Source organism: Chlorocebus sabaeus, chromosome 2 (genome assembly GCF_047675955.1).
Source record: "Chlorocebus sabaeus isolate Y175 chromosome 2, mChlSab1.0.hap1, whole genome shotgun sequence".
In the NCBI taxonomy this organism is placed as follows: domain Eukaryota; kingdom Metazoa; phylum Chordata; class Mammalia; order Primates; family Cercopithecidae; genus Chlorocebus; species Chlorocebus sabaeus.
The window spans coordinates 96,678,764-96,701,782 of record NC_132905.1 but is presented as its reverse complement, the minus strand read 5'-3'; the positions used below and the strand labels follow the sequence as shown (position 1 = coordinate 96,701,782).

The following is a 23,019-nucleotide window of genomic DNA, read 5'->3' as shown; positions in this document are numbered from 1 at the left end:
GGATGGGCCCCCAAGTGACACAGAAATCCCTCTTTCCTCCGCTCCCAGCGATACCCTTCTAACTCTGAACACAGCCACCTCGCCCATCTTCACTGGCCTGTGCGAGCCCTGCTGTATCCGACCCACGCCTGGCCGGCCTTTGCCTCTTCTTGCCTCCAGGGCTTCATGGCTTTGACCCCTCTGCTCCTGATGGCATCTAGGCACCAGCATCCTTCTCCCACAGATGGGTTCTGTCTCCGTCCGGATCAGGCCTGGCCCCTCCTGCTGGCGCTCACTCACTCTCTGCTGGCCTCACCAAGCCCCAGACTTCAACACCATCCACTGGGAGCTGGCAGCCGAGAGGCCGCCTGCCCTGACTCTGCCTGCCCCTCGTGCACCTGGTGTCTGACGAGCAGGCCGAGCCCACCCGCAGCAACCCCCTCCCTGGGCCATGGCGCTCAGTGCTCAGGTCAAAGAAGCCCCGGATGGGTGTCTGTATATCCCGCTTCCACTTAGGAAAAAGCTTGTCTCTGCTTTTAGAACATGCTGGAACCTGCACTCCTCATCGCCTCCATGACCCCCACCCTGGCCTGGGCCTCCGTCTCCTCCCAAAAAACCAGCCTCCTCTCGGATTTCTCTGCCTCCACCTTTGCTACCACTTCCCTTTCATGATCTCGACCCAGTGCCCCGAGCGAGATTTAAAACACAAATGTGATGGTGTCACTCCTCCGCTGAAAGCCTTCTAATAGCTGCCCACGCCACTCAGCATAAAAGCCAGCATCCTTGCAACGACCTTCAAGGCCCTGACGCTTTCGTTCTCATCTCCAAACATTTGCACTCTAAACAGCCAGAGGGGAATTTGGTGATCAGCCAGGAGTTTGGGAGAGACCCCAAAGGGATCATGTTTTAGCAGGACTGAGTTATCCCTGGGGTAAGAGACCTCTCGAGCCATTCTGGCAAAACTTAAAGGTGGGACTCAAAGGCATCAAACCGATGTGCAAGTGACTTAACTGCTGGCCAAGGCAAAGCTCAACACGCTAACTGGGAGAAACAAAACCAGATGATGAACCAGCATGCACTCCTGTGATGAGCATTCCATCCAAATCTACTAGATTCATGAGAATCAGAAAAATATGACCCATACCCAGGAGAAAAATCAATCAACAGAGACAGACAGATACGGCAGAGAGCAGGAAACTAGCAGACAATGGCATGAAACAATTATCATGAGGTATAAGCGTTTGCAGGAAATATAAACATAATGAGGCATAAATGGGACATCTGAAAATGGGAGATACGAAAAAGGAGGAAAACAAATTCCTAGGGATGAAGAACGCAATATATGAAATGAAAATTTCACTGAACGAGATTCACAGCAGACTAGACACTGCAGGAGGGAAGACCAATGCAATTGAAGGTGCCACAGAAAAGTCTAAGAAAAATAAAGCAAACAGAAAAAACGGTCTGGAAAGAAAGAAACAGAGTGTGAGTGCGTCAGGGGATGCTCTCAGGCTGTCTATCATTCAGGTAATTAGGATCCCAGGGGAAACGGGGGGGGGGGGGAGAGAGAGAGAGAGAGCAGAAAAAATTCCAAATTTCATGAAAAATATGATCCCAAATTTCCAAGAGGATCAATGAACACCAAGCAGGTTAAACCAAAAGAAAACCACGCCAAGTCCATCATAATCAAATTCCTGCAAACCAGTGATAAAGAAAACACCTTAAGCAGCCAGAGGGAAAAAGACACACTGCACGCAGAGGAACAAAGGGAAGGCATCACAGACTCCTCATTAGAGGCTACACCAGCTAAAATACAACGAGACGACATATCCACGGTGGCTGGAAGACTGCGAAAGTAAAATTCTCTATGGCAAGAAAATGCCCTTTCAAAATGAAGATGAAATAACAACACTGTCAGTCGGGCATGGTGGCTCATCCCTGTAATCCCAGGAAGTGAGGATTACTTGAGTTTAGGAGTTTGAGACCAGCCTGGGCAACATCGTGAGAACTTGTCCCTACAAAAACTTAAAAAATTAGCCAGGCATGGTGGTGTGTGCCTGTAGTCCCAGCTACTTGTGAGGCTGAGAAGGGAGGACTGCTTCAGCCTGGGAGGTCAAGGCTGTCATGAGTTATGACTGCACCACTGCACTCCAGCCTGGGCAACAGAGACAGCTCTTATCGCTCTCTCTCTTTGAAAAAAAAAAAAAAAGAGCAAAACAACAAAGAAAAACTTTTTCAGACAAAAGCAGAAGGACTTTGTTGTCAGAAAACCAGCACTATAAGAAAATCATCTAAAGAATCATAGGAAATCTACAAAAAGGTACTAGACCTAATAAATGAGTTTAGCAAGGTCTCATACAAAAGCCAGTTCCTATAAACTAAAAACTACTGGAAATTGAAATGAAAAAAAAATCCATTTATAATACCATTAAATATATGAAATAGTGATATATTTATCAATATATGTTTAAGTACTTCATATTAACAATGGTAACACATTATTGAGAAACATTAAAGGAAACCCAAATAAATGGATAGACCATATTTATGAATTAGAAGACTCAACATTCTTAAGATACTAATTCTTCCCACATTTTTCTGTATATTTAATGCAATTTCAGTCAAAATCCTAGCAGACTTTTTTTTTTTGGTAGCAATTCATAGACTGATTCTAAAATTTATTTGAAAATAAAAGCAATAACATTTTTGAAAAAGAAAAAAAGAAACCAGAGATAATTTAGAGTACCTGATTTCAAGACCTACTATTTATCTACAGTAGTCAAGATGGTGTGCTTTTGTTTTAAGACATGTAAATTTACACAACAGTATCTGGAGTCCAGAAAAAGACTCACACATATATGGCCCATTGATTTTCCACAAAAGTGTCATGGTAATTCAGTGGGAGAAAAGATCGTCTTTTCACCAAATGGTGCTGGAGCAAATGAACATCTGTGTAGAGTAAATGAACCTCGGTTTTTTCTCCTCCGCTTGGGTGAGCTGGACTTAGTGACTTGCTTCCAAAGAAGAACAGGGAAGGAGACCAACGGTGACTCTGCAGTGCAGAAGCCAGTGGTCCCACCTGGCTGTCATGCGCCCCACATATTCCTTCCAAACCCCACCACACCCAGGCTGGTCGTGAGAGAAACGTCAGACAAACCCAGACTGGGGAGCACTCTACAGACTCCTCCCTCCACTCTTAGGGACGATGGTTAAGTATACGTTTAACTGCATAAAAAAGTTGACAAGGTTATAGGTGTCTTAGGTATTCAGCCAAGCGAAATAAAATATATAAAAATAGATGTTTCCACCACTACTTGTACTTTAATGCTCACAGCAGCCTTATTCATAAAAGCCCTGAAACTGGAAACAACCCAAATGTCCATCCACAGAGAATGGAAGACGCCCTGTGGTACCGCCCACGCCATGGGACACCAATGTCCATCCACAGAGAATGGAAGATGCCCTGTGGTACAGCCCACACCATGGGATACCACTTAGCAATACAAAGCAATGAATTGTCTCTACACACAGCACATGGGTGGGTCTCAAAAACATTATATCAAGTGAAAAAAGAGTACATGTACCATGTAATTTCTTTTATATGAAACTCTCAAAAGGACAAATCTCATGGATGATGTCAGAAAGCAGGTCGGTTGTGGACTGAGACACACTGGGAGGGGCACGAGAGAGCTTTTCTAGGTAGTGCAAATGTCTTGATTTGGGTAATGATTATGACAGTGACACACTTTTCAAAACTCATCAAAATAGACACTTAAATGGCATTTCATGATGTATAAATCACACATAAATAAACGTTATAAAAATCAAATGGAAAAGGGATTCTAGGTTGGGTGCAGTGGCTCATGACTGTACCTAGCACTTTGGGAGGCTGAGGTGGGTGTACCTAGCACTTTGGGAGGCTGAGGAGACCTGAGGTCAGGAGTTCGAGACCAGTCTGGCCAACATGACAAAACCCCATCTCTATTAAAAATACAAAAAAATTACCCAGGCTTGGTGGTGCATGCCTGTAATCCCAGCTATTTGGGAGGGTGAGGCAAGAGACTCACTTGAACTTGGGAGGCAGAGGTTGCAGTGAGCCGAGATCGCGCCACTGCACTCCAGCCCTGGGCGACAGGGCCAGATTCTGTCCCGCAAAAAAAAAAAAAAAAAAAAGAAAGAAAGAAAGAAAGAAAAGAAAAAGGATTCTAACACAGCAGCCCAAGTGACTATATGAGGCACCCCAAGGCATCCCAGGGGCCACAGATGCCTGCCTTGGCAACTCACAGTGGAAAGGCGAGGACAGGTGCTAGGCCAGGAAGACCAGAGTGGATGCTGCCCTGTATCTGCAAAGTCCTTAGGACAGCCTCTGGCCAAGGGGCAGGAAAAGACACTGCAGCCAATGGAACCGGCATAGACCAGGAACAGGCAGTGGCCAAGGGGAGTAAGAAAAAATCCACGCAAGGGAGGCTAATCCCAGGGAGATGCTATTCTGCCTGGGGTTAGAAAGGCAGAGCCCTACAGTAATACAAGGTTTCAGATTCTGTAATAGTGTCAGCTTCAACTGCAGATTCAAATGCTTAACTAACATAGAGTCGAATGCTTCAAAGGTTTAACTAATATACATTTCAAATGCTTAGATGCAAATGCTTAACTAGTATATATTTTATCACCAGGGCAAGCTCAAGATTTCTTTTTCCTTCTTTTAGTTTGAAAAATGACAGCAGGGCCTTACCAGAGAGTTGCTTGATGGCCACAGGTCTCACTTTGTAGGGAGTGCTGCAAAAGAGAAGACAGTGCCGCCGTGAGACGCTGCAAGGCGCTCGCTGTACGTCTGGCAGGAGAGATAAGCACTCGGCGTGATTAGAATTCAGTGGATTAGGTCGTTTTTTTATTTTTTTATTTTTTAAATTAGCTTCTTTGACTGTTCTCAGCTTCCTTACTCAGAGGAGTTTCAAGTATATCATTTAAATGATCAACTTCCTCTATAATGTTCATGTTTGGTCAATTAAATAAATGTCATGGGTGCGACTGCCGATCACAGGTGCTGTATCGAGTTGGAAACGGCAGACTCTGGCAGCTGCCTGGACCCATTCCAGCACCTGGCGGATGCAGGTGGCCTCCCTCTCTTTTGCCCTATTGAGCTAATGGCGACCGTATCCCCCAAATGACCAAGAGAGGATGGTGACAGTGATGACGTTGAAAATGCACTGGGATCTCCGTGATGTCGCCCCCCATAATCATGAGGCCCAGTGTGACGGGAGAGAATACTGGCTGTGCATACGACAGCCAAAACGTTTCTATCGCTGGCCAAGGGGCAGGAAAAGACAGTGCAACCAATGGAACGGGTATAGACCAGGAACAGGCAGTGGCCAAGAGCAGTAAGAAAAAATCCACACAAGGGAGGCTGACCCCAGGGAGATGCTATTCCTTGACCCAGCAGTTTAGCAACATTTGGAAACCTGGAAAGAGAAGTGCTACAAGGACACAGGCCGGCAGACACCACAGGTGTTGCTGGTGGGGTGTGGGTTGCCACACCTTGGGGAAAGCCGTGTAGCAACACCGGTGAAAATCAACACCGGTGAAAATCCTTTGTCTCAGCAGATGAATTTAGGGAGGGATGTATCAGAATGAAACACCAGCACACAGGGAGACAGTCACATGTCATGTGTTCATGTCTTTGACTTGCTCATTCATTTGTTCACTCGCTGTACCCATTTCTTCCCGAGTGTCCACTGTGGTCAGGGGCAGGGGGGTTGAAAGAGCATGCTCCACTGTGCGGTCTGGATGGTTCAGTCTGTGCATCTCTCCACAGGCAGGATAACACATTGGTGGCCCTATGGTGCCAGGGTCTGAATGTTGAGGTACCACCATCCCACATATAATGAAGCCCTCATCCCCAATGGGTAAGATTAGGAGGTGGGGCCTTGGGAGGTGATTGGGTTTGGAGGAGTTCCTGAGGGTGAGGCCCACGGGATGGGGTTGGTGTCCTTACAAGGGGCGAAGGCACCAGAGCTGTCTCTTGCTCTGCCTCATGAGGGCACAGTCAGAAGGCAGCTGTCTGCAAGCCAGGAAGAGAGGCCTCCCCAGGAACAGAACCTGCCCACACCCTCATCTCAGACTTCAGCCTCCACACTCTGAGAAGTCAATGTCTAGCTGTTTAAGTTCAGACAGACTGAGATACTGGGGTGTCGGGTAGCTGTTAAGAAGATGAAGACAAGTGTGCAAGTATTCACCTGTGGGGCGCCCGTGACTCCTTACCAGGTAAAAACAAGTTACAGGGTGATATATAGAGAATGAGCTCATTTCTGGAAGAAGAAAGCACAGTGAATATGGAGGGGTATACACGCCAAGCCGTTAATGGTGACTAATTGGGGGCAATACATGTGGTTTGATGGTTACAGGTAATGTGGAAAATCTTTACAATTTTAAACACCCATAATGTGCAAAAATAAAACCTGTGTGGCATTGACCTCCCTGCGCTTTGGGCTCTTTGTCTGCAGGGTGGTGAGGTTGAGGTTCCCGGGAAAGCCGGGCACTGTGGACTTGCCAGCTGAGCCCAAGTGCTGGGGACTAGAGGGCCCTCTGTCCCCTCGACTCTCGCCTCACCCTATGAATGACCCCGCTCACACAGAACGTCAAGTGAGCCCACACCCTCTCGTCTCCCACCGTGTGCCTGCTTGGGCTCAAGAGAGGCCCTGCCTCGAAAGGCCTTTTAGTGGTGGGTCATTTGGCACTGAAGGGCTCATTTCTCCCCAGAGACTCGGTTATCAGAGGCACTGGGCTTGAAGCGTGGCCCTAAGTGCAGAGCAGAGTCCTCCAAGCTCTGCAGGTGGAGACGGCACTCGGTCGTCACTGGGACTGGGGCCTCTCTAGCCCCCGATGCCTGTGCTTAGCTGGGCAAGTCCACGGTGCCTGGCTTTTCCAGGAACCTCAGCCTCACCGCCTTACAGACCCAGAGCCCAAGGTGTAAAGAAGCCAGGTGCTTTGCTGATGGCCTCAGTGTGGCCAGTGAGGACCCATGCCAGGGCTGCCTAGGAAGGGCCTGGACTGGGAGGACAGAGTGGAGGGTGGGCAGCAGAGAAGCCGGGTGTGCTGGGCTCCTCTCAGATCCTCCTTCCTTCCTCTTCTCAGTCTCTGCAGCTCCTGCCATGAGAGCAGCCATGGAGATGGTGCAGTGGGTGGAGGGGAAGCCAGAACTTGCGTGGGCAGCAGGAAGGGGCTTTCCCATCGCTCCTGCCATCCCTGGCTCCCCACTCCTCCCCCTTTCTTCTCCTGCGCCTCCTCTGAGGGCAGCAAGGACTCTTTCTTCTCCTCCTTCCCCTGCCCCTTGTCCCTAGACAGTTAGTGCTGGAGGTGGGGGATGGGTAGCGACACCAGGAGCAGAGAAGGGTTTCAGGAGGTGGGGCAGGGGCTGGAGGGAGAACAGCATGGATCCCACACAGGGCCGGCGGGGACAGAGCCTAAAAGGCTTGTCCAGCAACTCCTCCCACGCAAGAGACTCAGAGGAAGGTGCCCTGGGGACCTGACACAAAGACAGGCTTACCAAGACACCCTCCCCTCGTGCAGGGGCACTGGGCCTGCTCATCCCCGCAAATGGAGCCCCGCCCCCTTCAAGCCCATTCAACCTGTTCAGAGGTCAGCCTCTTGGAGGAGTCTGGTGAGCTGAGGGGAGGAGCGATCACATCCACAATAGAGGGAAAAGCGGATGGACAGGGAGCCTCTGTGAAAGCTCCAGGGGGCTGCAGAAACCTTCCTGCCCTTGGGCCCAAGATCTTTGGGTTGCATTTCTGGGCCACTCCAGATCAGTCTTGGCTCCCAGCTGCTGAATCCTTCGGTTTCTCAGGACCCGTTATGTTGCTCCCATGAATGAGTCAACTCTTGGCTCAGTCTCAGTGGAGCGGAATCTTCATCATGCTCTTCAACAACAAATTAACACAGGAAGCACCTCCTCTTTGGAAAGAATAAGCTTGCCTCGGGCTTCTACTGTATTTGTCTGTTTCTAAGATCTAACTGCCTGGGCTCTAAGACCTCTTTTAAAACCCATTTAATAGGAGGAGGAGGAGGAGGCCTGGAGCCATTCTGGAATATAGAAAGCTTTTCTCTAAGCCAGAATGGCCAAGAATACTGGCCTTACACGCACAGAGCTCATCTGGTGGAGAGTCACCCGCCGCACGACTTGGCTGAAACCGGGAACAAAAGGAGCAATGGTGTGTGTCGCATGGCACTGTCCTCTGGCCCTCTCCCCTCTGTATGTGTCTCACCACACACCCCACTTTCACTCACGCTTCTGAGACGTCTGATTTTCTCCTTCCACTGCATCTTGAAGCAGTAGTGACCGGGGAATGGAAGGGGTAGGGTTGTCAGGAAGCAACGTCCATGTTAGCTGGACGCCAGGATCTCCAGAATGTTCCCAGATTGGAAAGGAAAATGACACCAGATGGCTCAGGGTCCCTCCAAGGAGGAATGCTGGAGCCTTATTTGATCACGGTTGGGCTACGACTTTTTATATTTGTTGGTCGTTAGGTTGTTTAGTCATCAATTATCTTTCTTGCCAGCTCTAAAAGGGAGTGGAAGGCAATCAGCCTATTTTCCATATTTTCCATGATGTAAATGTGTTCCAGGTTATTTCAAATGCCGGCCTGAGCATGCTCCAGATTGCACCAAATGTCCAGGAGCATAGGAAGGGTTAGGCAGCTGCCAGTGAGCGTGCTCCAGATTGCACCAAACGACTGGGAGCATAGGAAGGGTTAGGCAGCTGCCAGTGGATCCCCAGCCATAGGAGGGGCCTTTGGATTTGGGGTGGGGATAGGAAGACTGACAGTGTGCAGAGGGGGAATGTGCTTGGAGGTTTGCAGAAGGGGAGTGCCCGCTGGGCTGGGGTGGGCACTCCTGCAGCTCAGCAGATTGGAGACAAGTACATTATGGTGAATTGGGGCCAGACATCCCAATGCAGGGGGCTGGACAGTGTCCTGCAGCCAACAGGCCACTAGAGAACTCCATGCTGTGAGTGATGGGATGAAAGTGTGTTTGGAGCCTATTTTTCTGGAAAGTAGCAGGACTCTCGAGAGAGATGACAGTGAGGGGTAACAGGAGGCAGAAACTGGGGAGCCCATCCGTGAGATGCGGTCCACACCAGGAGCTGGCCACCAAAATCTAAAGGATGGCATTAAGGCAAGAAGTATTTTGAAAGAATAATCCAATGCCACAATTCATTTGGTTTGGAATGAGGAGCAGAGAAGGAGCTAGAGTTTTAAGTTCTAAGAGGCCGGGCAACCAGCATTACCCCTTCTGATCAGGATGGAGGTGGTCCATCAAGAGCCCTTGGAATTTGGAGATTTCATGAAACGCCCACCCTGTGGCTGTGAAACTGGGAGGAATCCAAGCAAACTAGACGCAACCAGCCGCCTGCAGGAATCCAAGCAAGTTAGATGCAAACAGCCACCTGCAGGAATCCAAGCATGCTAGATGCAACCAGCTGCCTGCAGGAATCCAAGCATGCTAGATGCAACCAGCTGCCTGCAGGAATCCAAGCATGCTAGATGCAACCAGCTGCCTGCAGGAGAGCCTCCTCCAAAGACATGATTCCTGGGCCTAAGGTTGGGGGGACAGTGGGGTGACCAAGTCTACATCAGGTCACTGCAGGTGGCTTCAGAAGTGGAGGAAGTTAAAGAGAGACACAACCTAACCAACCAACTAACCAACAACTGCTGACGTAGCTTCTGAGCTGGAGGGAGAGGGCTGCTGTCTGCTAGGAAGAAACAGAGTTTAGCCAGCATGTTTCAGCAAGGGAAGGCCCTGGGTCTGGTAGACATAAGTTCCTGGTCACCAGAGAGCTGGGTCAAGAGTGGTTTCTTAGGTTTTCCAGACCTTACATAAGCGGTTAGTTCCCAGACTGTGTGCTGGAATCACTTGCAGACCTTTTAAAAAAAATCTCTTAAAAATCTGGACTTAATTGGAGGGGTCTGGGCATCATCTGGTACCTTTTTAAAGATTCCTGGGAGGGCCGGGCGTGGTGGCTCAGGCCTGTAATCCCAGCACTTTGGGAGGCTGAGGTGGGCAGATCACCTGAGGTTGGGAGTTCAAGACCAGCCTGACCAACATGGAGAAACCATGTCTCTACTAAAAATACAAAATTAGCCAGGTGTGGTGGCACATGCCTGTAATCCCAGCTACTCGGCAGGAGTCTGAGGCAGGAGAATCTCTGGAGGTTGCGGTGAGCCAAGTTCGTGTCATTGCACTGCAGCCTGGGCAACAAGAACAAAACTCTCAAAAAAAAAAAAAAAAAAAAAAAAAAGGATTCCTGGGTGGTTGCAATCTGCAGCCAGGGTGGAAAGCCACTCTTTAGTTGAACTAGTTTACAGGGACTGGTCCGAATAAGAGCAGGTGTGTGTGCTTAGGACGCCTGAAAGCACAAATGGACGGGCATGCGTCTTGCTATCAGGCATTCTCTGCAGGAGCTCAGGCACCTGTGTGGAAACCAGGGCAGTGAATTTCCAGGCCCCGTGGGTCACCGTGCAAGGTGGGGCTCTGAGCAGCTACCTGCCCAGCCTTCCCATGGCCCCTTTTCCACGCAACACCATAGTCACAGCACGAAAGTCAGCAAAGGATGCTGGCTCCCTTCTGGACATGTGGTGAGGGGATGGCTGCAACATGCTGCTGGTGGGGGGGGAGAGAAATGCTGAGCATTCCCGAGGCCTCACAGGGTGGCTCCAGTGCAGAAAGAGTGCGAGGAGCAAGGAGTTCGGGCCCTGGAGCACATCTCTGAGGACGGCCGCTTGTTACCAGGCACCGAGTGGAAGAGAGGAAGAGCAGAGAAGCCAAGGAAGAGGCAGGGCCAAAAAAGAAAAGGCTGGTAACGTCACCTGCCGGAGAGGGAAGAGGGAAGGAAGCAGGAGAGAAAAGCCTTTGGGTCAGAGAGCATCAGTGGCGTGTCCTGGGCCAGCCTCGTCCTCACTGGGAACCTGCAGAAAGATTCTCGGGGCCTACGTCTGTCATGAACCAGAGACCGAAGGGAGCTCTGTGCTCCACCAAGCCCCCTGGGGATTCCGAAGCAGTTGTCTGAGAACCACTAGGTTGGAAGATTGGGGGAGGGTGAGGGGAGCTCTGTGCTCCACCAAGCCCCCTGGGGATTCCGAAGCAGTTGTCTGAGAACTACTAGGTTGGAAGATTGGGGGAGGGTGAGGGGACAGCGACAGCAACAGAGCACAGGGGAGACCTCAGACACCAGGAGCTGTGCCTCAGCACCGCTGACGTCCTGGGCCACATGTGTCATTGCTGTGGGCCTGCCCTGCGCGCTGTAGGATTCTGAGCGGCATCCCGGGTCTCCACCCATCGGATGCGAGTAGCAGCCCCTTACCCCTGGTGACATCCAGAAATGTCTCCAGACGTTGCCCTGCGTCCCCGGAAACAAAGCTGCTCCGGGCAGTGCAGAGGGAGAGGCATGCACGAGCCGGACTGGTTCACTCCATCCCCCACTCAGTCCATCCTGCACCCAGCACGCCCCGCCTCATTTAGGGGCTGGAAATCCCGCAGAGAACAAGGCGAAATTTCCTTCCTACGAGAGACCATCCAGCGGGGCCAGCAGCAGTGAGAACCTCAAACAAGTCAGTGAGGTCACTTCAGACGGAGGCGTACACCGAGGGGAGGAAGCCAGCGATGTGCTGATGGTGACGGGGCTGGTGACTGTGGGTGGTCAGAGTGATGGGTCTGCGTGAATCTGGATGCTCGTGGTGACGGGGCTGGTGACTCTGGATGGTGACACTGATGGGTCTGGGTGACTTTGGATAGTGATGGCGATGGGCTGGGTGACTCTGGACGGTGATGAGGATGGGTCTGGAGGACTTTGGATGGTGATGGTGATGGGTCTGGGTGACTTTGGATGATGGTGAAGAGGCTGGTGACTTTGGATAGGATGGTGACGGGTGGGTGATTTTGGATGGTGATGGTGATGGGGCTGGTGACTTTGATGGTGATGGTGACAGGCTGGATAACTCTGGATGGTGATGGTCTGGGTGACTCCTGATGGTGATGGTGACAGGATGGGTGACTGGATGGTGATGGTGACAGGATGGGTGACTGGATGGTGATGGTGATGGTCTGGGTGATCTGGATGGTGATGGTGATGGGGCTGGTGACTTTGATGGTGATGGTGACAGGCTGGATAACTCTGGATGGTGATGTCTGGGTGACTCCTGATGGTGATGGTGACAGGATGGGTGACTGGATGGTGATGGTGACAGGATGGGTGACTGGATGGTAATGGTGATGGTCTGGTGATCTGGATGGTGATGGTGATGGGGCTGGTGACTTTGATGGTGATGGTGACAGGCTGGATAACTTTGGATGGTGATGGTGATGGTCTGGGTGACTCCTGATGGTGATGGTGACAGGATGGGTGACTGGATGGTGATGGTGATGGGCTGGGTGACTCTGGATGGTGATGGTGATGGGGCTGGGTGACTTTGGATGATGGTGAAGAGGCTGGTGACTCTGGATGGTGATGGTCTGGGTGACTCCTAATGGTGATGGTGACAGGATGGGTGACTGGATGGTGATGGTGACAGGATAGGTGACTGGATGGTGATGGTTATGGTCTGGGTGATCTGGATGGTGACAATGAAGGGGCTGGTGACTCTGGATGGTGACGGTGATGGGTATGGGTGACTGTGGATGGTGCTTAAAGCAAGTGGCTGCGCTGGCAACTAGCAGCTGAGCAGAAGCTGGTTCTGCAGAGCTGGGAAGGCAGGATCCTGTGGGCTGAGTATGATGCAGGCGTGGGGACGGCGGATAAGTTGGAGAAGTTGGTAGGGCATAGGTTGGCAGGGCCCAGATTGGCAGGCCACCACAGAGAAGGAGGCGTCCTACCAGGTTGAACCTGGCAGCTGTGTGGGAGAGGCAGGCTGGAGGCAGGGAGGTCAGAGCTCAGTGAGGCCTGGACCTAACCGTGGAGAGGGAATGGAAGAAGGCACAAAGGAGACAGGGGTGCAGGAGGATGCAGGCACCAGCCTGGGGACAAATACAGCCACATCTCAGCACGTGCCACCCCCAGCCACGATCAGTTTGTAATGAGAGAGGAGAGTCTATTCTCTCCTCCCCACCATGTCTATGCCGATATCCACACCCACAATCATAGCTAGGGTATCCGTAGCTCTTTCTATTCCCAGAGTCGCATTATCTAGATCACATCACATTGGTGTCTAGATCTGTTTCTGCAGCACCCATACCCGGTTAGATCCACACCCTATGCATCTATCTCTATCCTCATCCATGTCTATCTTCATCTTCTCCATCTACATCCTCATCTGCGTCCACCTCCATCTTCTCCATCTCCACTGCTCCCCTCTCCATGTCCACTGCCATGTCCACATCATGGTACCTCATCTGTCGCTGTCTCTTTATCAGAAAGGCATGCATTGTGGCATCTCAGCAGAGAGCTTCCAGACATTTGGGCTCTTTGGGCTCAGGAGGGCTTTTGTCTGGTGTGTCTGATACTTTCCCTTGTTAATAAGGCACCTGGGGCCAGAGAATTAGAAGGGTCAAGGCGGGCTTCTCCTATTTCCCGCCCAGTTTAAATGTCTCTGCATGCTGTTTCAAATGAGTTCAGGAAAACAAAGCGGTTTCTCTCAGAGACCCAGCTGGCACGGACAAGGTGCTGGTCTCTGTGAAATCCCCTCTGAGAGAACATTTTAGTCTTGTGGGTGTCTGGAGGACGGGTCACTCAGTGACTTCACTTCTGAGCGAGACCCCCCAGGCTGGAGCTGGTCCCCGGTGAGGCTGACAACATGCTCACTGGAGTCTCCGGGGAGCCAATTAGCTCTAACTGCACCTTCCGGGGAGTCTGGAAGCCAAGAGTCAGAGCCAGACGGTGTGGAGCAGAAGACGGGCATCCTGGCTAGGGCAGGGGGGAGATTGATGGGCACAGCCAGATGGGAGGAGCTCGGCTGAGGCCTCAAGGTGACAGGGAGGACGGCTGACCAGGACAGCTCTGGACATGTCCACTGGGACCTCGCTGAGGGGGATGGCACTGGCCACGCCCACCAAGGCCTCACTGACCAGGACAGTGCTGGCCACATCCACTGGGCACTGGGACTTCGCTGAGGGGGATGGCGCTGGCCACATCCACTGGGGCCTCGCTGAGGGGGATGGCGCTGGCCATGTCCACTGGGGCCTCACTGAGGGGGACGGCACTGGCCATGTCCACTGGGATCTCACTGAGGGGGATAAGGCTGACCATGTCCACCGGGACCTCACTGAGGGGGACGGTGCTGGCCACGTCCACTGGGATCTCGCTGAGGGGGACGGCGCTGGCCACGTCCACTGGGATCTCGCTGAGGGGGACGGCGCTGGCCACGTCCACTGGGATCTCGCTGAGGGGGATGAGGCTGGCCACGTCCACTGGGACCTCACTGAGGGGGACGGTGCTGACCATGTCCACTGGGGCCTCACTGACCAGGACAGCGCTGGCCACGTCCACCGGGGTCTCACTGAGTGGGACGGTGCTGGCCATGTCCACTGGGGCCTCACTGAGGAGGACGGCGCTGGCCACGTCCACTGGGGCCTCGCTGACACAAGGGTCTCCCTGACATGCACTTTCTCCTGTGGGCTTAGAGCTGGCCATGGGTCAGCTGGGCAGGACACCCTGATGACCAGATTGACAAGTGTCCCATCGCATCTACTGAGTCCCTTGGAGGCTCAGAGACCCCAATCTGGGAGGAACAGAGGACACCAGAGAGGGGTCCTGAGGTCGCACGCCCCAGCTCACCTGCTCCCTCGCCTCATGAGAAAATCTAAGTTCCACTTTGCCCAGCCACAAAGAGCAGTGGAGGCTGCTGGGGTCTCCCCGGGTCACCAGGCACAGGGGCAGGTCACTGACCTGAGAGCCCCTGCTCCGTGTCCTTCTTGGGCCACACACCGCTGGCTTGACCTAGGTCACAGACATTCATGGAGCCTTTCAGTGGCCTCTCCTCTTGACTTCCTGGGCCTCCCTCATCCCTGCCCCTTTTGTGCATAGACCCTCCCACAGGCATCACTTTATGAACACAGAGACCAGCCCCAAGTGGGTAAACACGAAATGTCCCCAGGGGCTCTGTAGGGAATCTCCCGCAGTCCTTCCTGGGGTTAATGTGGGGATCCCGGGGCCTGGCTCTGCAGCTCTCGGCTCACCCTCCTGGGCCTCAGTTTCCCCTCTGTACAATGCCTCCTCCTGTTGAGAAGCAGGTGCAGAGCCATGGCTGCAATTGTTATCTTGGAACGTGCCCAGCTCCTCTGCAGGGGAACACGAGGAGTCAAGACTCCTTCACACTCGCTCCTACCCTCGCCCTCCATCTCTGCTGTCAATTCACACCTTTCTGCAGAAGCACATTTACAAAATCATAGAAAGCCTCCCATGTCAAGGAGAGAAGTGCCAGACACACCCCGAGGAACATGGCCGGAGCCTCTTACCGTTCTGAATTCGCGGGCATGGTGGGGTCGATGGAGACCATGGCATCGTCAGTGGTCAGCAGGGAGATGGTCGTGTTCCTGGAAAACACACCCAAGCCCGTGTTTTTGCCCACAGCGTGCTCTGGGATGTACACTTGAATGTACACATGGGGCCAGAGCCCTGAGACAACCAGGACAGTCCCAGGACCAGCCTGGCCAAAGTGCGGTAGGATGGGAAGGGTGGGAGGCTGTCCCCAAGCCTTTGAGATTCCGTTTGTAAATGAAATGAAGCAGCTGTGTATAACCCTAAGTGTGTGCAGGTGCTGAAATACTTTCAAATGGGAATTGGAGCTAGTCTGCTTTTTTGAGTTGGGAGATTTTTTTTTAAAAACCTGTGGTAAAATAGGAACTAACATTTATATCAGCAGATGATGAATTCATAGTTTTGTCTTTCCACTTCCAGTACCTTTGGGAGTCCATCTGAACTGCACAACTGTCTCCTACAAAATCGTTTTAAATGGTTAGGATGAGTCTTCCTCCAACCTCACATCTTCTGGGACCTCTTGCACGCTGTGTCACCTCGACCAAGTTACTCTCTGATCTTCAGTGGTAAGTTGTTAAAATCTGTGCAATAGAGGCGATACGCGAATCCTAGGGATGCTCTATGGAATAATGTGTCTATATATTTATTTATTTATCGGCACAGTGCTTCACATACGGTGCCCAACGATGCCCCAGACCATGGGCTACTTTTGTTGCTAAAACTGCCATTTGCTGCACTTTCAGACATGTAATTTCATCTCCATTTTCTCACCTGTCTGTGAAAAACTTCAATTGCCCTTCTCTACCTCCGTCCTAACTTTAAAGTTAATCCTCGAGCCAAAGCTACTGCTGCTCACCCTTTATAATCAGAAAGTTTGCTGATAATTAGAAAATCCACTGGTTGGAACACACTGTTGATTTAGGACATTAATTCCTGGGGGACTCTGAGGATTCGATAAGGCAGATCACTGGTCTTTTCAACCCATTTCTGAAGTCAGCTTTTCGCCCAGTATTGATCTGGGTCAAGCCCCCTGGGCAGAAAAGGCACCTATGGGTGATGTGGGGCTGGGGACCAAACTCACACACAGTGACCCCGCTTTCTCCAAAAGTGAATGAAGAAGTGAGAGGAAAAAACCCACACTCTTTTGTATGTATTTATTTATTTTGAGGTGGAGTCTCACTCTGCTGCCCAGGCTGGAGTGCAATGGCATGATCTCAGCTCACTGCAACATCTGCCTCCAGGGTGCAAGCAATTCTCCTGCCTCAGTCTCCCAAGTTGCTGGGATTACAGGTGCGTGCCACCACGCCCGACTAATTCTTGTATTTTTAGTAGAGAGGAGGGTTCACCACGTTGGCCAGGCTGGTCTCGAACTCCTGACCTCAGGTGATCTGCCCACCTAGGCCTCCCAAAGTGCTGGGATTACAGGCGTGAGCCACCACGCCCAGCAGAAAAACCCACACCCCTTGGAGGCGGTTCTGTTTAATTCAGCCGGATGGTTTCCTCCGTGTGGACACGGCCATCACTTGTGCAGGAAGAGAGACCCGGAGGGCGCGGAGCCTCCTTTGGGATTCTGCACATTGATTGATTTCAAAGAGCCCCTTGTAGCAGGCGGGTCCCTCGGGCCCTTCTGCGCCTCTTCCTGCCCCTCCCAGGCATCCTGAAAAGGCAGAGCCGGCAGCGCACTCACCGAGGCAGGCCGGTGGCGATGCAGAACAGGTCCATGATGTCGCTGGAGTTGCAGTACTTGCTGAAGATCACCTGCAAAACAGAAGCGCAGTGAGCCGGCAGCGAGGGCGGCGGGTCTCCCTGGAGACGTCAGAGGCCATGTGCTTCTGCTCCGGCTCCAACCTGAAGGTTCATTTTGAAAAGAAAAACTGTGACCCTAGGCACTGGAAAGTCACAGGCTCATCTTTTCATTTGGTTGATATATACGAGTGGTGAAAAATGTCATTGTTGCGTTCAGTGGAAAGAGATGCGAAAAATACAGCGACCTCCCCTTGCCCACACGCCTGTCGGTGACATAGTTATGGAGATGGTGCATCCCTTGGAAGGGGCCAGGCAGGACTGACCACCTGGGGTCAACACTCGGTGGGCACCAGGTCTTCAAGTATCTCATGGGGGCCATTCTGTAAATAAAATAAAATTCAAGCTCATTAACTTAAAAAAAAAAAAAGGCCGGGCGCGGTGGCTCACGCCTGTAATCCCAGCACTTTGGGAGGCTGAGGCGGGCAGATCACCTGAGATCAGGAGTTCCAGACCAGCCTGGCCAACATGGTGAAACTCCATCTCTACTAAACATACAAAAAATTAGCCGGGCGTCGTGGCAGGCACCTGTAGTCCCAGCTACTTGGGAGGCTGAGGCAGGAGAATCGCTTGAACCTGGGAGACCGAGGTTGCAGTGAGCCGAGATCGCGCCACTGCACTCCAGCCTGGGCAACAAGAGTGAAACGCCATCTCAAAAAAAAAGAAAAAAAAGAATGCCTTTCGGTATTTGGGGACTGAGGGACAGAAGCTAAATGATGAAGTCAAAGAGGGGAATCACATCACGACAGAACCGCTGAGGATCCTGGACGCCCGCAGTGAAATTGGCTCCTGCAGAGTAACAGGACCTCTGCACGGGATGGCCTCGCTCACCCCCCAGTACCATCCGGGCTGCGGTGGAAACACCGGGTTGGCATCCACATCTTTTGTCCAAGTGGTCCCGGCTCTCAGGGAGGAGTCTCGGCTCTCAGGGAGGGGGCATTTCGAGCTCGGTGAGGGTGGGGCTTCTCCAGGGCTGGCAGAGCATGGAACAGGCCACGCCCAGGCCCCGCCTTCATCGCGGTGGATGCCTCCCTGGACAGTTTCCCTGGCTCCTGGCTGCCAATGCAGCTTTTCTTTCCAGCACAAGTCCCTGGCGTGGGGGAAACGCAGGCCTGGGAAGATGGTTATTTTTCGGTGCCCAGCGCACCATTTTTTTTTAAAGCTAAGATTAGTTTTCTTTTTTCTTTACTTAGAAACAGTGAAATATAGAAAAGGGATTTTTTTTTTTTTTTCTGTGACTAACACCATTTCCTGTGGGCTGCTGAACTGGCAACAATAAGACAGTAAACAGCACCTCGCCTTGCCCGTTATCCCCACTGGTATCTGTCCCAGGGGTAATGGTCGGTCAAAGGTGGCCTGTGTCATTGCGTGGTTCCTGACGTCTGTGGCATCGGCTGTATCCCCGGCTGCCTACGCAGCTCGGTCCTGGCCATGCTTGTACGGGTGCAGTAGCCCCTTCAGCAGCCCCCACTTTGGTCTTGCCGTTTTCCCCACATCCTCCTTTGCAGAACTCTGCTGGCTCCTCCCAGAGCTCCCTCCTCCGGGATGTGCTTCTCCTCCTGTGTCCTGGTTCCCGGCTTCGCAAGCAGAAGCTGCTTCTCCCAACCCCACTGCCGAGGAGTCCTGCGCTTGGCCGGGTGCCAGACCCTCACTTCCACCACGACACCATCCTCAGCCCGAGTCACAGTCCACGCCGTGGTCTCCCAGGTTATGCTGTGGAGCTGTTTCGTGGCAGAGCCCGGGCTGGGGTCATGGCCATTTTCCTACCAAGACAGGACAAAAAGTGGTTCCCATGTGGGCCCCTGTGTAACTCCCTTTCTCCTGGTGTGGCGGGCTTACTTTGGGGGTCTACAGACCCCAGTCTGCAGAGGGCAGGGGTGGAAGAAGAGGAAGGCAAGAAGGACTCTTTCTGTAAACATTCTGGATCTGGAGCTTCTGGAGAAGCAGGATGCAGTTTGCAAGGGGCCGGCTAAGGAGCTTGGTGTTCTTCAGAGTGTGCCTCTGGCCCCAGCTCAGGGATTCCCACGCAGTGGGTCTGAGTTGGGCCCCGGGAATCTGCGTTAACTTCTACTGGGTTTCTTGGATTAGAAGCCACTGCTCAAAGATGTGTTTCTACTGTGTCTCCCTCAGATGAGAGGGGTAGTCCTGCAGGAGGCGGGGGGCCCTGTGGTCCCTGTACTCCAACCTGGGCGGCCACAGCAAATGACCCCTTGATAAAGTCCTCACCCCACCCTCCCCACTGGGCGCTTCTCCTTGTGCGCACGAAGGCACCACATCCTGTCCCAGCCCCTCGGAGTGCATGGGGGATGATCTTGGAGTTAAATTCTCTCAAGACACATCTAGCAAGACGAACTCAAATCATGGCTTCTTGGGACTGGCTTGAAGGGGGTGCACCTACCAGCAAGATCTCAAAAGGTGAGGGGAGGGTGATTATGGAATCACAGTCTCTTGGGACCGGGGACGCTCGTCTGACTTTACTCAGAAGGTAAGTGGTTTTGCCAAGGGCACTGGGCTCATGGGCCTGGAGCTTCCTCATCTCAGGAGCATGGGGTCAGGGCGTGAGGTCAGGTGGCCCGGGGGATCCTTGACTGCTTCTCACTCCTGGAACCCTCAACTCAACTTCTTTGAACCTAAATTTCCTCTGCTGTAAAATGGGCCGAAAAAGGGGTGGCTGTCATCTATAGACGCTTTAACTCCGATGCCTCCCCAGAAGGTTCTGCACCCAGCCGGAGGCCAGAGCTTGTGATTCAATGCAGAAGCTTCCAGCTCCATGGAAAAGGACCGCAGTAAGCACCTCCAATGACTGACCCGCAAGCACAGACTCCTGGGGACAGCTTCTGATGGCGTTGCTCGGATGATATTCGGACCCTGCCAGTGGGCTGCCCAGGGCTTCCAGGGCTCTCTTCAGTTGAGGAACATCCGGCTTCATGAGCCTGCAACCCAGGAGCCAGTGGAGAATCCGTTACGGACCCCTGAGTGGAACGAGTGAGGAACGCTTTACTTTTTGGCATCATGCGTGTCGTTGCACTGTTGGACTTTCCGGCTCTGTCAGGAAGCCCTTTCCCTGTCTTCTCAAGCTATCAGTAACCTTTAACGACCTAGATTTTTTGTAAACTGAAATGAGTAATTTTTAAGTGATATCTGATTTTCACCATCTGCTCTCCTTCCTCCCCAAATTCAAACTTTTAGGAAGGCTTTACTTTTTGTGGCAATATCTGCAAAGGTTCCGGAAGGATCTGTCCTCCTTCTTGCCAGGATATAATTGGGGAAGGTTTATGCAACCGAGTCTGGGCCTGAAAGACGTGTGTGAGAACGACACTTATTTGCTGGGCTGTGACCACTCTTAAGGGGCCGAGAGTGACTGTGCAGCATCCACGCCCACAAAGTCCCCTGGGGAAGGGGAGGGGCTCGCAGGGTCGCAGCCTCCAAGCTGGGAAAAAAGGCTGCACTCTGGTAGGCCAGGGTTTTGGAATATCATGGGGCCCCTGAGAAGAGAGGGGTTTATCAAATTTATAAGTACTGCAGGTGAAATCTGGAGGACAGCTTTTTGTGTTTGGTTTCCTAACCTCAGGATAGCAAATAACAGAGGCTTTTAAAGTACAACTATGAGGTCTTCCAGCAAAACAAACCGAAAAAGGCCTGTATGGCATGGTGGCACTCTTGCCACCAAGCAATGATGCCACACCTAGGGGGACCAGCCTTATTCTGCCATCCAGAATAATCTCTCTTTGAGACTATGTTGGACAAAAGGTGGGGAGGCTATGAGGAAATTTGGAATAAGCACGGAAGTTGACACTGGCTGTCTCCACTGGAGAATACAGCTGCATCCGTTTGAAGTCTGTTTCAACATTCCTGCACTCCTTACACATTTAGGGGTCTTGGATTTCTCTTTTGAACTAGTTGCACCTTCTTACCAGTTCCCATTCAATTCATCATTTCGGTAAAAATGTTTGACACACGGTCATTTTAGATCTGGATGAGAGGCATGACTTCAGCTTTTGCTGTTCACTCGTCTCCAGCGGTTCCAAAGCGGGTGCGAGTCTGGGCATGAGGCGTGAGCCCTAGGGATGGGGGCTCGGACAGTCGTGTTCCTCGCTGGTGTGAGAAGCACCCAGCCTGATGCTGCTCCTGACTGTGGGAGGCCAGCCTGGCTGCAGCTTCAGACCACAGGAGGACCCCCAGGCTGCCTCGTCAGGAGGCCATAGGGCTGCCTGACCACATGCTGAATAATTTTGCGAATCCTTCACCCAGAAACAAATAGCGCAAAAAAAGCTGATAAAATGAAGTTTGAAAATGAGATGCAGAGCCAGCAAGATTAAGGGAAAAATGAAGGTTTTATGTTGCCTCCTGGCTTGCAGGCAAGTCAGGGCTGGAGTTCGCGAGAATGCATGGCAAGTCATCACAAATCCTTTTGTGCGGTTTGACTGGCAGTGCTGTGATATTAAAGCAAGACGAGAGAAACAAATGATGAGACAGAGGGTGGCTCCTCCGCTGGAAACTGATGCCTCTTCATAATCAGCTGAGACCTGGGAAAGTCAGCTGGAACGTCACCGTCTGGACGCCCTCATGCTGCCTGCATTAGCGAAGGCTGACACTCACCAGGTGCCAACCACAGGCAAGTGCTAGTCTAAGATGTTTACACATGGAAACTGAGGCACACAGAGATGTGTGTAGCTCCCACGTGCCCAGCCAGAAGTGTACATCAGGACTGCATCTCGGGCCACCGGCTGCGGACCACACACGCTTGACCACAACATACACTGACCTCCAGGTTATTTAATGTCTATATCCAAACGAGCCTCCTTCTAGACACCATGTAATGGAAGGAGCAGTGGATTTGAGAACAGGAAGCCCTTTGGTTAACCAGTGACTCCTTTTGTCCCTGGCTTCTCTTGCAACCCTGTGGGCATCACATAACCAGGACGAGCCTCAGTTGACCATTCTGTAAATAGGGTTGACGGCATCAACTCCACCTGCCTCTTGGGGCTGTGAGAAGCAGTAAGTGAAATGACAGGTTTGAAAAGAATTACACAGAACACTACTGGTTTGACACAACGTTCAATTTTATATCATTTCAGTTGCCATGAATCTCACTGTCCCCACTGGTTGCAAATTCTGTGATTTTCACACAAGTCTCTAGGAGGTCTCTGAGTGAACAAATGTACCTGGAAAAACTTTTCGCCACCTTTTGTCTGGCACCCACTGTTATTTCAGCAGGAATTCGAGTGCACAATCTGCAGGGTTTCCGGAGCTGGGAAGAACGAACACCTGGTTCCTCTGTTCCCACTGTTTCTTGGGGAGGGCGCTGCTTTGACCTTCAGAAAGGCGGGAATGGAGGCCTGGGAACAGGTCTGCAAGCGGTGTGCTCGCAGCAAGACAGACCTGCTGCTTGTTGGGGTGGATCAGCAGTTAATCCAGAGAAGGGACAGAGCTACGGGTCACTCAGGCACATGGTTTGACTGGATTCCTGGCTCAGCTCACGGCTGGTACGGCTGTGGCCCAACCCCGTCAGGCAGTGCAGGAGGGCACAGGGGACCCGGGGCTCTGGTGGGTTGTACCTTCTTGCCTTGCCACCACGCCTGTTGTCAAGCTGATGGCCCCATCAGTCAGGTTGGCTGGGTGGGGGTCCTTCTGACAAAAGTCCCTCTAGGTCACCCCTTCCAAGTGGGGATCCAGGAGGGAGACCCAGGGTCACAGTGGCCACCCTGCACCCATGGCAGCACACGGGACCTCTGCCGGCCGGCTGTCCCGCACATGCCTTGCCTCCCGCTGAC

At 52.1% G+C, this 23,019-nt stretch overlaps 1 protein-coding gene across 3 annotated transcripts in view; it reads right to left on the bottom strand.

The window, feature by feature from the left end:
- Positions 1 to 23,019, bottom strand: part of PDE9A (phosphodiesterase 9A) — a 117,654-nt gene that overhangs the window by 68,243 nt on the left and 26,392 nt on the right. For 2 of the 3 annotated variants that reach the window (XM_007969241.3, XM_007969252.3), the window contains exons 2-4: positions 17,130 to 17,200; positions 15,421 to 15,498; positions 4,712 to 4,755 (exon numbers count right to left, since the gene is read on the bottom strand). In XM_007969241.3, coding sequence (XP_007967432.3) covers positions 4,712 to 4,755; positions 15,421 to 15,498; positions 17,130 to 17,200 — 193 coding nt within the window. Of the gene's footprint in view, positions 1 to 4,711; positions 4,756 to 15,420; positions 15,499 to 17,129; positions 17,201 to 23,019 lie in introns of those variants that run through there. The other variant, XM_037984855.2, reaches the window with a different exon arrangement.